Raw genomic sequence first — 16,723 nt, 5'->3', positions numbered from 1 at the left:
TAAGTATTATTCGTAATATAAATATTTTTTTCTCAAATATAAAATTTAGTATTAATTTGAAAAGTATTGGATTGTAATAATTATTTTAAATTTTACGAATTAAATATATTTAAATAATATTTGTGTTGTATATTGACGAAAATACAAACATGGCGGAAAGAGGGAAAAAGAAAAGTTCGTCAGCCAGGGAAACAATGGATAGTACGTTAATGTTAGAGGATAAAAGACATTAAAAATACATGACAGTTTTTAAAAAAAATATTCTTACATATATGTAGATACGACATCTTTGGCATGCATCTATTTCTCAAATAAGATGAAATGTGGTCAGTTCGGTCCCTGTTCGTGTTCGCCCTCTCAATCAGTGCAGATGGAAACAGGACAAATCGCCCCACTGGCAAAACGCCCCTCTTTTTCCACAAAATCGCCCATTAATAAAAAATTAATAAAAATCGCTCCAACCTGGTTTTAAACCAACTCACCCCACTTTTTTCAAAAAAAATCGCCTCACTTTACTATAAAAAAAAGAGTCTCAGCTTCTATATACCTTTTTTGGTCTATCAACTAGCCGTGCTTAAATGAAAACTTATTTTGATTTTTGCAATCTACCCAGAATCCAAACAAAAAAAATCGGGAAATTTATTAAATATTTTTTTTACATTCTTAAAATATAATTGCAATTACATTTTCGTATCATTATTGGAGAATAACTTTATAATTGTAAGCTTAGTTTTTTGTATAACAATTGAAAAAAAAACTTTTATAAATTGTATCATAATCATACAATTGATGTGTGATTAACATTTATATAACTTTATTGCAAAAACAGAGTTTTTAACAGCAATTTGATTTTATAACACTTCACTTAGGTTTTCAAAGGTATTGATGTGGGCAGGGCATAAGTGGTTTCTATTTGTCATGAGTGGGGCCAGTTGACAGACCGTATTTCAGCGGGATTTTATCCCTTTTCATAAGGGGGCATGCCTTCATACCTATTTGCAATGGGAGTTTACCCTTTTCATAAGTGGGACGAGTTGGTAGACAAGAGTGGGGCGTTTTTTTAGAAAGTGGGACGAGTTTGTGAAAAAGTGGGGTGATTTGCCAGTGGGGCGATTTGTAAAGGATTCAGCATGTTCAGTGCAGATATATTTGTACACAGATTCAGATTCGATACAACTCAATTTATAAACCATTCAAATGTGCCATCTCGACTTTAAATGAATAAAGTATTGTTAGAACCAAATCAATACCAACATTTATATAGAGTTTGACTCTGATGAGTATGCAAGTTGACTAGTTCTTTTTTTAATTTATAAACAAAGGTACAGTGAAAGATATTCTCTGTTTGCACTTGTGACTTATATGAGGGTAGTAATGCCCTTTAACGTCAGGCATCAAACAGTCATTTTCGGCTACCGATACTGTACATATGTACATGATGTAGCATAAAATTGGTTAAAATTTTACCTTGAGTCGTCAAAATAGCCTTACCCTGATTCATGAGAGGTCTCAAACATTTGTCAAATATTTACCGTTACCATCATTTTTGGGAAAACAAATAACGTGATTTGTCAGAATCAGCTGGTGTTTTTTCGTTTAAAAGTGTACATTTTATCATCTTACTCCAAAAAATTACCATAACTGTCATTTGGCAAGAATTTTTACCGTTGTTTGTCATGCAAGTACCCCCATTACAACCTTCTTATATAGCGCAAAACCTTTGTTTGTCATATCTACTATGTAACACAAATAAAATCTTTCTTGTATTATGTTGTAAGTGTATAAAATATATGCTAGTCATGCTAGTATTCCAATTTATGCTGATAGGGAAAAAAAAGATTAAATTTAATTTTTCCAATGGGACAAAAAAGATGAAAGCTAATAAGTTCAAGCATACATTTTGATAATTGCAATCCCATGCATGACACATGAATGATTCACCATCCATTCACTGCCATATCTACGTATTGAGCCATTTTCCTCCAAAAAGTATTAAATCGTCAGATAAATTTGGTGTGCATTTTTTTAAGTCAAATTATTATCATGATTATCAAAATCAAATAGATTTGCTCCCCATATTTGCAGTCTGTTTGCTTCAAATGAAGCAAGAAAAACAAGCACCAGAAGATGGGTCCCAGCTAGCATCTAAATAAAATTTGTACATGTAGTTCTGAACTTGAAAATAAACATCATACTTTAATACAAATGAAACTCAAAAACACAAATGAACTAAAACTTAAAAAACATTTAAGGTCAAGTTACAGTAAATGGGCTATGTCACAGATTTCAATAAAATTTGGCATACAACTCTGGCTCGATGAACTTCAACTGAAAATCGAAAAAAATATTGCATTTATTTAAATTATCATTTGAAATATTATTGATTGAATTCTTACAAAATGGGTGACAATTTGTATAGAAAGCACATAAAATCGGCGAAAACCCTTCTAAAATTTGTCTTAAAATCGCCAAATCTCTAATTCTACTCCATAGATTTTTCTTAAAAAACTATGTTGTTGATACATAATCCGATATAATGATGCAAAATAAAGATAGGGTCACCGACTTCGTTTGTACGGTATACTTCATTTAAAGTTGCGTTCTTTGTGAAAAAATCCAACAAAACGTCGAAATAATCGTAACGTTATCGCGTTGCAGGCCGTAAAACGTTAATTTTTGACGTTTTTCACTACCAACAAGGTAACAAATTGATTATTAGACAAAAATCAAAGTCGGTGACCCTATGATTATTTTATATCATTAAAACAAAAATTTATGTGTAAACATGTACAATATATAGTTTTTTAAGAAAAATCTATGGAGTGGAATTAGAGATTTGGTGATTTTAAGACAAATTTTAAAAGGTTATTCGCCGATTTTATGTGCTTTCTATACAAATATTCACCCATACTAAAAGAAATCAATCTGCAATTTTTCAGATAATAAAAGAGATAAATGTATTATTTTTTCGATTTTCAGTTGTAGTTCAACAAGCCAAGGTTGTATGTACATTTTTAGCAAAATCTGCGACATAGCCCATTCACTGTTCCTTGACCTTAAGACTAACAAAGGCCTGACTGCAGAGGCTTCTAATTTGGGCCAGTTGCAAAAAAAGAGGCAGGCTAGGGTTAAACATGTTTTTAAGATCTCATCAGTAACTCCCCTAGCCTTTACACATGAAGCCAATTTAGAATAAGCAAATGTACAGTTCATTTGCAGTTTACACACAGTAAAACTCCAAGGCAGAGTCCAATATTAGAATAGGTATCAAAATAAACTAAGCAAAATGACAATGATACATAAATTAACAAAGGACTACTCAGTGTTTTCATTAAGAACCGGCCGCCGGCCATTTTGAACTGTTCAAATCAATTTCTGGCCGGTTCAGTTGTCCTTAAAAAAAAAAAAAAAAAGTCCGATTTTTTTTATCAGATCTTTTTATATTAAAATCATGACAACGGAGTTCGAAGATTTGTGTTTATATTTTAAACCGACATGCGGTTGCAACGACGATTTTCATTGGCTGTTATTTCAGACTTCCTGTTTGACACACGTGCTTATCGTTGTTATGATTGAATGAATAGTAATGTACACGGATTCCACTGTACCCTCGCAGCTCTCATGGGGTGTTCCGTAAACGGAGGGATCTACGTACATACATACATAGTTTTACTGTTTAGGTGATCTACAACGGACCCCGTCGATCTGCCGGCAACTACAAAGCATCCGAAAAGGGGGCAGGGTACATCGATGAAAAATTGCTTTGGCAGAACTTCTGGTCCCGTTCCAAATCATAGATATATTTCTGGTGATAATACTTTCAGTTGTGAGGTATGTAACCCTTTTAAAAGCTATCAAACGAAATTTAGAAGAAGTGGAAGCTCATGTTTTCTTATAAATGAGCCTGGCCAGCACTTCTTCTTTTTCTTTCTTAACACATCTTTTCATACCACCGGGATAATGGGAAGGGGGATATTTAAAACTGCTGCGTGCAGGGGAAGTGCTGTCCAAATTCAAGTTTTTTAGGGGTCCCCAAAGGTAGGACAAGTATCTGGTTTTAAATGTAAATAGCACCATAATTTTCTTATTGTCCCATGTCCCTATTTAAATAAAATAAACCTCTTTTCAGGTTCAGAGTTTTTGCTACTACATGTAACCTTTTATCAACAATTATTATATAGCCAGAAATAAATTATGATGCTCAATGTAGTATTTTTTTATTCTGAGGATGATCAGATTTTGAGGACGATTGTTGCTGGTGAACTCTATTTTGGCATGAATAACATGTTTTTATACATAAGTGTCATTGAATTGTATCCATCAATCATTCTAATAATTAATCTCTTAGTGAAGTGATATAAATGAAAATATTTCAATATTATACTTTCTGACTTAGTGATGTTAGATATTTAAATTCAATTTTTTTACTTAGAAAAACTTTAGGTTGCCTACTGTACATTAACAGTGGTACTGTAAAAGTGACATTTTTAGAACAATTATAATTTTCTGCCATGCCCAGAATTCAGGATTTTGTGTCTATTTTTTTTTTTTAATCTTTGATGGTGGGGAAAGTGGTAGAAATGACATTTTCAGAACTATAGTTTTATGCCAGGAATGCAGGTTTTTAAGCCTTTTTGTTAAAATTTTGAGGTGGGCTAGTGGTAAAAGTGACATTTTCAGAACTATAATTTAATGCCCAGAATGCAGGATTTTGCGTCTAATTTTAAAAAAATCGTGGGGGGGGCAAGCCCCCCCAAACCCCCCCCCCTGTTAGGTTTGGGCCTGCTTAAATCTCTAATTGGCCCCTTCAAACAAAATGAAGTGAAACCCCTGAGTCTACTAGTAATAACTGACATGCCAGCTCCTGCCCTCATTTAAAAGTGACTAAAAAATAATGTCTTTATCATGTTAAAATTAAGCACCCCGTTATTCACAGTACTTACCAGTTAATCCTCATTCTTAAGACCTGTTAAACTTCATTCTTAAGGCCTGTTAATCCTCATTCTTAAGGCCTGCTAAGGCTGTTTGGACAACTTGTCATTTAGACTAGTGTGAAGTTTACAGAAAATTAAGGGTCAAAAAGCTTAATATTTTACAGATATTTCTTGGTTGGAAATATTTATATAAACTTTGTCATGTATGTTTTCACTTTCAGCTCTTCTAGAGATATCCAAGTTGTTAAACACTGGTTTGGATGCTGAACAGTTGGCTACATGTGTGAGACTATGTGAAAATGGTGTCAATCCCCAGGCTCTAGCTCTTGTTATACAGGAACTACGGAGGGAAACAGCCAATATCAGGGTAGGTTATTGCAATGCCTTAACAATACTATATATGAAGCCTTAAATATATAATGTATATATACATAAGTACGTCTGAGTCAGTGACAACCCTACAACAGATGTATCCATCGGATCGCCATCAATGATGGTGATACATGGCTGTGTACATAATGTATATACAACTCGTCTAAACATTAACCCAACAATGTTAGATCTGTAAATTTGCTTTCGCAAATTTTTGGTTCTTCCTTCGCCGGGATTCGAACCCATGCTACTGCTCTTTTTAGCTCACCTGGCCCGAAGGGCCAAGTGAGCTTTTCTCATCACTTGGCGTCCGTCGTCCGTCGTCGTCCGTCGTCGTCCGTCGTCGTCTGTCGTCGTCCGTCGTCGTCCGTCGTCGTCGTCGTCCGTCCGTCGTCGTTAACTTTTACAAAAATCTTCTCCTCTGAAACTACTGGGCCAAATCAAACCAAACTTGGCCACAATCATCATTGGGGTATCTAGTTTAAAAAATGTGTGGCGTGACCCGGTCAACCAACCAAGATGGCCGCCACGGCTAAAAATAGAACATAGGGGTAAAATGCAGTTTTTGGCTTATAACTCAAAAACCAAAGCATTTAGAGCAAATCTGACTGGGGTAAAAATGTTTATCAGGTCAAGATCTATCTGCCCTGAAATTTTCAGATGAATCGGTCAATCGGTTGTTGGGTTGCTGACCCTGAATTGGTAATTTTGAAGAAATTTTGCTGTTTTTGGTTATTATCTTGAATATTATTATAGTTAGAGATAAACTGTAAACAGCAATAATGTTCAGCAAAGTAAGATCTACAAATAAGTCAACATGACCAAAATGGTCAGTTGACCCGTTTAGGAGTTATTGCCCTTTATAGTCAATTTTTAACCATTTTTCGTTAATTAAAGTAATCTTTTACAAAAATCTTCTCCTCTGAAACTACTTGGCCAAATTAATCCAAACTTGGCCACAATCATCTTTGGGGTATTTAGTTTAAAAAATGTGTGGCGTGACCTGGTCAACCAACCAGGATGGCCGCCACGGCTAAAAATAGAACAAAGGGGTAAAATGCAGTTTTTGGCTTATAAATCAAAAACCAAAGCATTTTGAGGAAATCTGACATGGGATAAAAATGTTTATCAGGTCAAGATCTATCTGCCCTAAAATTTTCAGATGAATCGGTCAATCGGTTGTTGGGTTGCTGCCCCTGAATTGGTAATTTTGAGGAAATTTTGCTGTTTTTGGTTATTATCTTGAATATTCTTATAGATAGAGATAAACTGTAAACAGCAATAATGTTCAGCAAAGTAAGATCTACAAATAAGTCAACATGACCAAAATGGTCAGTTGACCCGTTTAGGAGTTATTGCCCTTTATAGTCAATTTTTAACCATTTTTCGTAAATTAAAGTAATCTTTTACAAAAATCTTCTCCTCTGAAACTACTTGGCCAAATTAATCCAAACTTGGCCACAATCATTTTTGGGGTATCTGGTTTAAAAAATGTGTGGCGTGACCTGGTCAACCAACCAAGATGGCCGCCACCGCTAAAAATAGAACATAGGGGTAAAATGCAGTTTTTGGCTTATAACTCAAAAAACAAAGCATTTTGAGGAAATCTGACATGGGATAAAAATGTTTATCAGGTCAAGAACTATCTGCCCTGAAATTTTCAGATGAATCGGTCAATCGGTTGTTGGGTTGCTGCCCCTGAATTGGTAATTTTGAGGAAATTTTGCTGTTTTTGGTTATTATCTTGAATATTATTATAGATAGAGATAAATTGTAAACAGCAATAATGTTCAGCAAAGTAAGATCTACAAATAAGTCAACATGACCAAAATGGTCAGTTGACCCCTTTAGGAGTTATTGCCCTTTATAGTCAATCTTTAACCATTTTTCATAAATCTAAGTAATCTTTTACAAAATCTCCACTGAAACTACTAGGCCACAATCATCTTTGGGGTATCTAGTTTGAAAAATGTGTCCGATGACCTGGCCATTCAACCAAGATGGCCGCCACGGCTAAAAATAGAACATAGGGGTAAAATGCAGTTTTTTGCTTATAACTATGAAACCAAAGCATCTAGAGCAAATCTGACAAGAAGTTAAATTGTTAATCAAGTCAATATCTATCTGCCCTGAATTTTTCAGATGAATTGGACAACTGGTTGTTGGGTTGCTGCCCTCCAATTGGTAATTTTTAAAGAAATTTTGCCGTTTTTGGTTATCTTGAATACTATTATAGATAGCGATAAACTGTAAACAGCAATAATGTTCAGCAAAGTAAGATCTACTAATAAGTCAACATGACCTAAATGGTCAATTGACCCCTTAAGGAGTTATTGCCTTTTATAGTCAATTTTTAACAATTTTCATTAATTTGGTAAATTTATGTAAATTTTTACCAAATATAGTTCTCTGTTACTAATGGGCAAAGTTCATGATAGATATAATTGTAAGAAGCAAAATCGTTCAGTAAAGTAAGAACTTCAAACACATCACCATCACCAAAATACAATTTTGTCATGAATCCATTTGTGTCCTTTGTTTAATATGCACATAGACCAAGGTGAGCGACACAGGCTCTTTAGAGCCTCTAGTTTTGAGAGCCCAGGTGGTCGTGTGGTCTAGCGGGACGGCTGCAGTGCAGGCGATTTGGTGTCACGATATCACAGTAGCATGGGTTCGAATCCCGGCGAGGGAAGAACCAAAAATTTGCGAAAGCAAATTTACAGATCTAACATTGTTGGGTTAATGTATATATATATATATATTTGTAGGATAACCAGTAACAGAAAACAGATCTCAGTGTTTTACTAGATTATATTTATATAAGTTATTGAAGATTATTTGAAAAATACACAAACTATTGCCTCAAATACTTTTTCAAGATACATATGTAAGTTGTTACCAGATATAAAAACATTAAATTATATCATACTTATAGTTGTTACTTGGTTATGGCTTTTCTAAATCTTTTGGAAGCCTTGGACAACAATAATAATATGTTGGTTTTAGTGAACAATCTTGAATTCTGTACATCCAGATTAGGTCCTTACGCCCTGAAACTGGTTTCCATTCTTTAACTGTAGTGTGCCTCAACCAAAGGTTATGAAACTTAAACACAATGCTTATATTTTGGGGGAGTCATTTACATGACTTATACTATTTTTAGAGTTATGTCCCTTTACAAATGGACAAATTGCTGAATTTTACATTTGCATCCTCTATATATATGTTAAGGTTTTATCAAACAAATGTTTTGAAAGATATATGCACCATGCTATTTACCAAAAAGTAACCATTTTACAGTTTTACCATGTTTACTGTTCTTTAGTTAATATGTCACTTTACAAATGGAAAATTGCTGATTTTTTCGTTTCCATTCTCTTTTTTAAAGTTTGTCCCTACCAAATGTTCTGAAACTGATACACAATACTTATTACTACTTTTACAGTTCTTGAGTTACAAATGTATGACCCTTCATAACATTGTATGCAAGCAGGGGCATCATCGTCTGTGTCCCATAAACACTTTCCCCATTTATTTAATTTTAAGAAGACATACCATTTTCTTTAGAGGTCGCATAAACTGAAAATCATAACCATAAATATATGTGTGTCATATGTGGTAGTAAATACTTTTTATTGTAAACAGGGAAGATTGGACAAGATCTAGACTTCATAATCATGACGATTTAAACAAATTATCAGAAATATTTTTTTTTTTTTTTTTAAAACATGTATGATATAAGAAATTATAATTGTTTACATATATGGCTTTTGTGGTATAAATAAAATACAGGTTATAAATAAAAAAATTGAACTTTAAAATGTGTCAGGGGCTTAGTATTGAACCCTCACCAGCCATCACTCCAATTTGCCTAAAAAATGCAACCTTGGTACATGCATGACATGTAAAGGTATTTAAATTGAAGCAAATAAAAAAAACTTTCTTGAAAACAGAACAGTACAGAGCCTTAGTTGGAACTACATTACAAATGATAGGTGAGACAAGCAAATATTTTTAAATGGTCTGAGCATAAAATTGTTTCAATGTCATTACTTGAATTTAAAACTTTTTTTTTTTATCTGTCTTTCACTTCTTTTTTTTTTGCAGAAATCCAGTTGACAGTGACTCCACTTTTAACTCAATTATTAGAAGAACATTTATATTGAAGAATAAAGAATGGACCATCAGAAGAAATACAAGGAAGACATTTGATACTTTTTTTCACTGTACATAACCATATTGTCTATAATGTAAATAAATGTAAATGTATACCCTAAAACATGATAGTCATTCAATACTGACTTAGTAGGAAACATGAATGAACCTAGACATGGTAGTATATAACCCACATCTACCATGCAGATGTGGGTTATATACTGCAATTAGACAGCAACCAAGATGCAGTGACACAGAAGACCAAAAGCCACTTTTTGTTTTTATACTCTCCCACAAAAGAGCAAATATTTACGTTTTAGCTAAATGTGGCATTGAATTTCTACTTTATCATAAAATATGAAAAGTTAACAGTTTGGTCTTATATGCATCAATTTTAAAAGCCTTAATGCCAGTGCCAGGTAAAAAAAATTAAAGGCTTTAGGAAAACCATTGCTACAACCTAAAATCATAATGTTTTGCAACTAAAATAAGCTATGATTTATATTGAATCCCTAGACAAAAATTATCTAAATCAGTTTTGGCAGCCAAAGAAGCCTGAAAAATGTTAAATGCTATGGAGAAAAAAACCCAGACTAAAACTGACATTAAAACACAAATAATGCATACTTCAAGGGTAATTCTTTAGTAATTTATAAAGTGAGGTGCGGTACTGCCCTATAGATCGAATAGATTTTTTTTGTATTAATAGTGATATATCTCTTTTGGTCATGAAAAATATCTTATTGTATTGCAATTCCCTGAGCAGAGGAGAAATTTTACTTAATTACATATTTCCTGATATAGACCTAGAATTGAACAAGATAGATACCATTGTATTTCTCAACAAAACAGACTATGTCTCAGGTGCACCTCAAATGAAAATGTATTTCTCAACAAAACAGTGGCCGAGTTTAATTTAAACTCTCGAGTTAACTTTACTTACTCGGGTTTCAACGAAACGATTTAAGTTAAACCACTCGAGTTAACCCCTCGGACCCTAGTTCTAATCTTGGCAGAGCCAGGGTTAAACTCGAGACACTCTTGAATGACGTCAAACCAATGAGAATATATTTTATTTTGTTATGCTTGGTTGGGGCCTTACTCTAGAGTTACTTAGAGTTGTTCCGAATATCAACTCTAGTGCGTTCACATGATAATCTATTAACTCTGAAGTCGATTGAATAGTTTCAAGTGAACTCGGCCAGTATGTCTCGGGTGCACCTCAAATGAAAATTATGATAAAAAAAAAAAACACTTTTATTTTTCATGTTGTGGTGACATGATTAAAAAAAAAACATAAAATATTTTAAGGGCCAATGTATAATATAAACTTCATCAAGAATGTTATCTCCTGATAGACTGATGTGTGCACCTTGCAATTGATCCTTAGAGTCTAAGGCTTAGACCTAATGAAGATGACTTAGTATCTGCCAAACTATTATATAAACTATATGACATTTAATATTGATAAATACAGCTTGAAAATGGGATAAGAACAAAAGAATTACAAAAGTATGGAGATGTGGTATGATTGCAAATGAGAAAACTATCCACTACATTTCAAATAAATTATGCACCACTTTTGAATGTGTCTTCTATTGAAAAAGTAGAATTTTCCCCATAATTTATCAGTCAACCATGAAATGCAATCTAAACCCTATGGTACTGACTTGATATTTAAATCTTCCAAGTACTATCATTATTTCTGAGATACACAAAATAAAGATTTTCAGAAATTTTTCAATGAAATATATATGCTCAGACATTCAAGTTACAAAATGATGTTATACCTGTGAAGAAAATTACACAACTTGTGGAAGGTGGAGGAATATAATATCTGTTCCAAATTAATGATTCCTTTGTCCTAAAGAAATCTTTAAAATTGGAGTTATCCTTTTTTGAACATAATAGTTGAATCAACCACATTGAACCAATGCTTAATACTGACATGATTTACAACAAACTTTTACCAAATTCACAAGAAATACATGATAAAGAATCTAAGATTCTGACTCCTTCAGGCAGATTGACTTTAAAGGAATTTTACACTACAGTTGTAGGGCATTCCAATTTTCATGCTCATGCTAGTATCCCAATTTAGATTTAGTCCTGTCTCTAACATTTAGTCGACAATTAACCCACAGATTGCACAAGGCTATCTATCGATCAGAGTGTGAAAGGAGCTTATAATGTTGTAATGACTAGTTCAGATACATATTTTCTAATATCTTTTTGTATATATATAAAGTTATACTCATAATTTCAACAAACTTGTTATAAGTCTTTCAATAAATGTGAATTATGTGAAATTAATGCTGTTGTTTCTTTAAATGCTGTTTTCGACATTTTTTTGTTCAGTATTAAGAGTTCAAGTTTTCCATCTTTCTTAGTTCTTATTTTCCAGATCTATTTAAACGCTATTGGAATAATATCGATGAACTGTGCTGTTCCTCACTTGCATCATTGCAATTCAACAACCTAGCTATACCATTCTCTCGCTCACTTACATATCATAATAAAATACAGATATTGTTTTATGTTAAAATATTTAAAATTGGTCCTTCAATAGCTGTTTTCTTGTTCGGGTTGTTGTCTCGTTGACACACTCCCCATGTCCGTTATCAAGTCTATTTGCACATTGACTGTCTATAACGAGTTGCTGTGATCAAACCATACAGAGTTTTTGAGGGTGCTGTAAATAAATGAAACAGGTGTATATTTAAATTTTGTTTTCGTTATCATGGTAAAAGATAGTCAAATTATTCTATAAATCTTATTATTCAAGCTAAATCTCTTTTGTTGCATCTTTGCTGTTAGAAATCTCAGGTCTCACCTGCCCTAGGCAACGTTGACCGTGGATGGATTTGGATATCTTTTTAGGTCTTTTTTTGGTCATATATATAGCTCTTGAACTGTTACGATTGTTTCTTGTACATCTATTTCTTTGAAATTCGGCTTTGAGCTTTCCGGTTTAAGGGAAATTAAGAAAATCACTTCAGCATGTTCAGACGTATGAAATATGTAATATGAATTTATACTGTGTTGTTTTCCTTTTCTTCAAGGGATTGTCTTTGAACACTGATACAAATCCAAATATCTGTTCCAGCGGATTTGATATTCGCTTACTTTAAAATGTTTTGAATGAAATTCTATTTTTTTTTACACTGAGTAAATAGTTCTGTAAACAGAAAGTATGTATCACGGTGAGTTATGGGAAAAGTTGGTCCACGTTACATATCATCACTGTTAATTAAGGTAACACGATACCGAATGGCATATCTCCCGATTTCCAAACTTTTTGGCATACGCGTTCTTTGCACCGAGTTACATCGAAATATGTAATAAAAAATGGGGGTCACCATTTTTGTTTTCTTGGTATTTTTATTGGAAAACGTCGATTTGGGCGACAAATTTACTTAGGTATATAGGGGAAATGCCTGTTTTTCGGCTCACCTTTTTAGATTTTCCAATGGATGGCTATGTTCTTATATACGGAGAACAACAAAAAACTAACATAATATTCAGAATTACAAACTGAATTCATACATGTATAGAAAATCATATGTCACCATCCTTGTTTTTGAGATAAATGGCTTCAAAAATGATTGATACCCTTAGAATTTGACCGAAAACGTGTGACGTTATTGAATAAAGAATATAACGTTATTCTCCTCAGAGATATGAGAAATGGATATTCGGAAAAATAACCAAGTAAACCACTTTCTTAACATTCCATACAAACAAACTATTTTTGTATGAGTTGCAAAGTCTGCTTGTATTGTGGATTATCGCCTAATTCTATCCGTATTTTCATCCAGATAAATTTCATGTTTCCATTTTGCCCGGGCGGTGTTTTTGACGACCATTTTAACACAAAATTTCATGGGAATACGGCGTTCATCATGAAAAAGTATTTATTGCAAACATATATCAAGAATAAAGACTTGTGATAAAACACAGTCTATTAGATGTATATAAATCGTTCAGATGCTTAAATTTTAAAGAAACAGAATATTTAAAAGTATTTTAAATTGAGCAATAATGAAAAAAGTTATTAACATTTTCTTCATCGGTCAGGACATTAGTCTGGGCAGAGTCGATGTTGGTAAGGTCAAGTTTTCTAACTCTTTAAATTATTATTTTTTAAATGATCCGTTTCTTATATCTCTATATCTTATGTCAGAATATTCCTTGATATCAAATTTGAAGTCGATTCTTCAAAGGAAAAAAAAACTATAAACAATTTACATCGGTCAGGACATTAGTCACGGGAAGGATGTAGATGGTCAGGTCAAGTTTTCTAACTCTAAAAAAAAACATTCTTTTCTTTTTATTCTTGTATTATTGTATTAAATAATTTAATCTGCCATGGTATTGAATTTGAAGTCTATCCTGTTAATAATAAAACAAATATCTGGTTCATAGCTGTCAGGACATAAGAAGTTTCACAGTCAATTTGGTCAGGGCAAGTTTTTTAACTCTTATAAATATGTTTTTTTTATTTTTTCCCCTTTTATTTATTAAATATAAGTTCTCATCTTGCTTGGTTCTAAATTTCAAGTAAATCCTTCCAATATTAAAAAAGTATTTAGCATTTTCATTTCTGTCTGGACATTGTCAGGTTGTCAGGACATTAGTCAAACTCCGTACAGTAATCGTTTCCGTTCCGGATCTATTTTCCTTTACTCCATCAAGTATCCAGAAAAAGTTACCATTAAAAATGTCACATAAATACCCCATTTTTTAATTTTTTTTTATCACTTTGTGATTGCAAAACCTGATGCATTGGCTTGTATGTGTGAACGTTATTCGATAACGTCAGGAACGATAACTCGTGGCGTAACGTCATTCGGTATCGTGTTACCTTAAGCTGTTGAACAAATATGAAGCAGCTCTATTATATGGTAAATGTTGTGTAAAGTGTGACAAAAATATTTGTTGGAAGAACTGACGAAAGAAAGGATACACATATAAGGTGAATCAAACAAAGCCCACTCTTGGAGTGGGATACAATAAAAACAAATCAAAGTCGTATATATTTAATCTTTATTTATTTTATTATGACTCCGTATTTGAAAAATAATCTATCTGAGCATGATGATATATAAGATTAGAGGCAGTTGTATAAAATCTAAATGATTGGTGGGTTTTCGTTCTTTGTTTCTACAAATAAGCTGACATTGGTCGGTCATAGTACATAGTTCTATAAGACCGTTGTCGTTGTTTCATTTCAGTCTTCAGAGCTTCGTATTCTTGAGCTGTGTATTGATGAGCTGACTTGGGCTACAATGACAAAAAACTAAAACATCAGAAAAAAATAACAATGTATATGCATATTAGATTTATTTTTGTCTAACGTGCAGAAGTGGGCAATATACAATGAGAGTGGGAAAAGAGATCTTGACGCTTTTCGTTAATCGTGCTCATAATATTAAGGTAAAAATGGATAGAATAGAATAGAATATTTTTATTTCACAAATTACAGGGCCCATAAAGGGCATAAAATCAGATACAATTGATTTACATAATTAGTAACAACAGCAATAAAAGACTAAAATATACTAAAAGACTAGACGTATTTGAAACTTGTTGTTTTCAGGACAACATGATAATGCATTTCTAAAAATCCTCTATTTACAAATTCGTGTTATTTTTCAATGTGTTCAAAACAGTATTGAATGCAACCTAACGATTTCTTCTTCGAACTACCATACCGTCCTTCCTTAGCAAATACTGCTAAATTTGATATACTAAGAAATCACTACCCTTTTTCGTCGTAAAAAAAGAATTGATGTCAGGGTAGACATATAAGAGAGCGCTGATTATAATTAAGTATTACCCTTCTCGCCGGGCACAACGTGTTGGTGTCAGAAAGGACTTATGAATTTTTTATCCTTTTTGTGCAGTTGTCAGAAGAGTACGCTAGTTATAAAAATGTAAAACCCTTTTCGTCAGAACAAAACATGTTGAACAGAGAAGATCTATAGGAATAAATTACCCTTTTTGTCCGGACACAAAGAGTTGGTGTCAAAGGAGACCTATAAGAGGACGCTGGTCTTTTTTCTTTGGGTTTTTGGTCCATCATCGTCTCTGCACAACAGACTGTAAAATGGCAATAAAATACTTTCATATAGTCATTATCAAATTGATTTCGAAGGGGAAAAATCAAATCAATTTGGACGATTTCAAAGTCGAAGAACAACTTAAAACAGTTACTTTAAATTTTCTATTAAAAATAAGATGATATAACTTCGCTGTTTTCATACTCGTGGAACAACTAAATACTTAATTACATTTATCACTGAAAATTAAAACAAAAGATACATCTCACTTAGGTCAAACCATTCTATTCTTTAGTCGCTTTATTTTTTCTTTTTGTCGAAAAACTTCAACTGATTATTTATAATTCTAAACATGTATTATAATTATGTCTACAAATTTTCCTCTAGTAAAGTAATCTATAAAATTTATATCAATGAGTTTGTATGCTTTATTGTCTATGGAATCGAAACAGCACTGTATTCGAAAAGATTCATTTATACATTTCTTCCAATATGAATTTATACTACATATTAAATCTACACTAAATATCAAGTATATATTTGTATGAAATAGCATTTATTATAAATAGATATATATAGAGAGCTCTATGATAATCCAGCTTAAAGATATAGATTCAGCAAAGCAAAAGGAACCAATTCAGAGATATATAGTTTATATACACCAGACAAAGCAAAAAGACCCAGTTCAGAGATCTATGGTTGGTATACACCAGACAAACCATTGCAGTACTTGTACATCATTGGTTTTGTAATGTAATTGCAATACGTTTCTTTGAAATAATGAGAGAAAAAAATGTGATTTAATGTACTTCCAAACCCCACCCAACCCCACCCAATCCCCAAATATTTTAAATCATTTAATATACATGATTTTCACAACTTTATGCTTTAAATAATTAAATAAGCAACAGAGAGCAAATCATGAATGAATAGTTATTTGAAAGAATATTCACGGTATCTATCAAGTCAAATTTTTTTTATCAAAGCATCTCTACACTGAATTACACCATTCTATAAAACAGCATTAACTTTTTCAGTGAGATCAATATTTTCAAGAGTATCTACAAAGTATATAGTCAATACTGAAGAAAAAATAGTTCTGAAATCAAAGAGAGGAAAAACACAATTTGTTAGTTGAGATTTCAGATGTGATAATTTTAGCTTGCAAGTGTCAAAACCATGAACTTATAGCAGTAA

The 16,723-nt window shown here is 32.6% G+C and overlaps 1 protein-coding gene across 4 annotated transcripts in view; it reads right to left on the bottom strand.

The window, feature by feature from the left end:
* Window positions 1–14,523: 14,523 nt before the first annotated feature.
* LOC134685037 (uncharacterized) overlaps window positions 14,524–16,723 on the bottom strand; it is a 29,961-nt gene continuing 27,761 nt past the window's right edge. For 3 of the 4 annotated variants that reach the window (XM_063544402.1, XM_063544399.1, XM_063544400.1), the window contains exons 11-12: window positions 15,463–15,566; window positions 14,524–14,747 (exon numbers count right to left, since the gene is read on the bottom strand). In XM_063544402.1, coding sequence (XP_063400472.1) covers window positions 14,628–14,747; window positions 15,463–15,566 — 224 coding nt within the window. In that variant the 3' untranslated portion in view covers window positions 14,524–14,627. The remainder of the gene's footprint in view (window positions 14,748–15,462; window positions 15,567–16,723) is intronic. The other variant, XM_063544403.1, reaches the window with a different exon arrangement.

Source organism: Mytilus trossulus, chromosome 9 (assembly GCF_036588685.1).
Source record: "Mytilus trossulus isolate FHL-02 chromosome 9, PNRI_Mtr1.1.1.hap1, whole genome shotgun sequence".
NCBI lineage: Eukaryota > Metazoa > Mollusca > Bivalvia > Mytilida > Mytilidae > Mytilus > Mytilus trossulus.
This window is presented reverse-complemented; position numbering and strand designations above follow the sequence as displayed.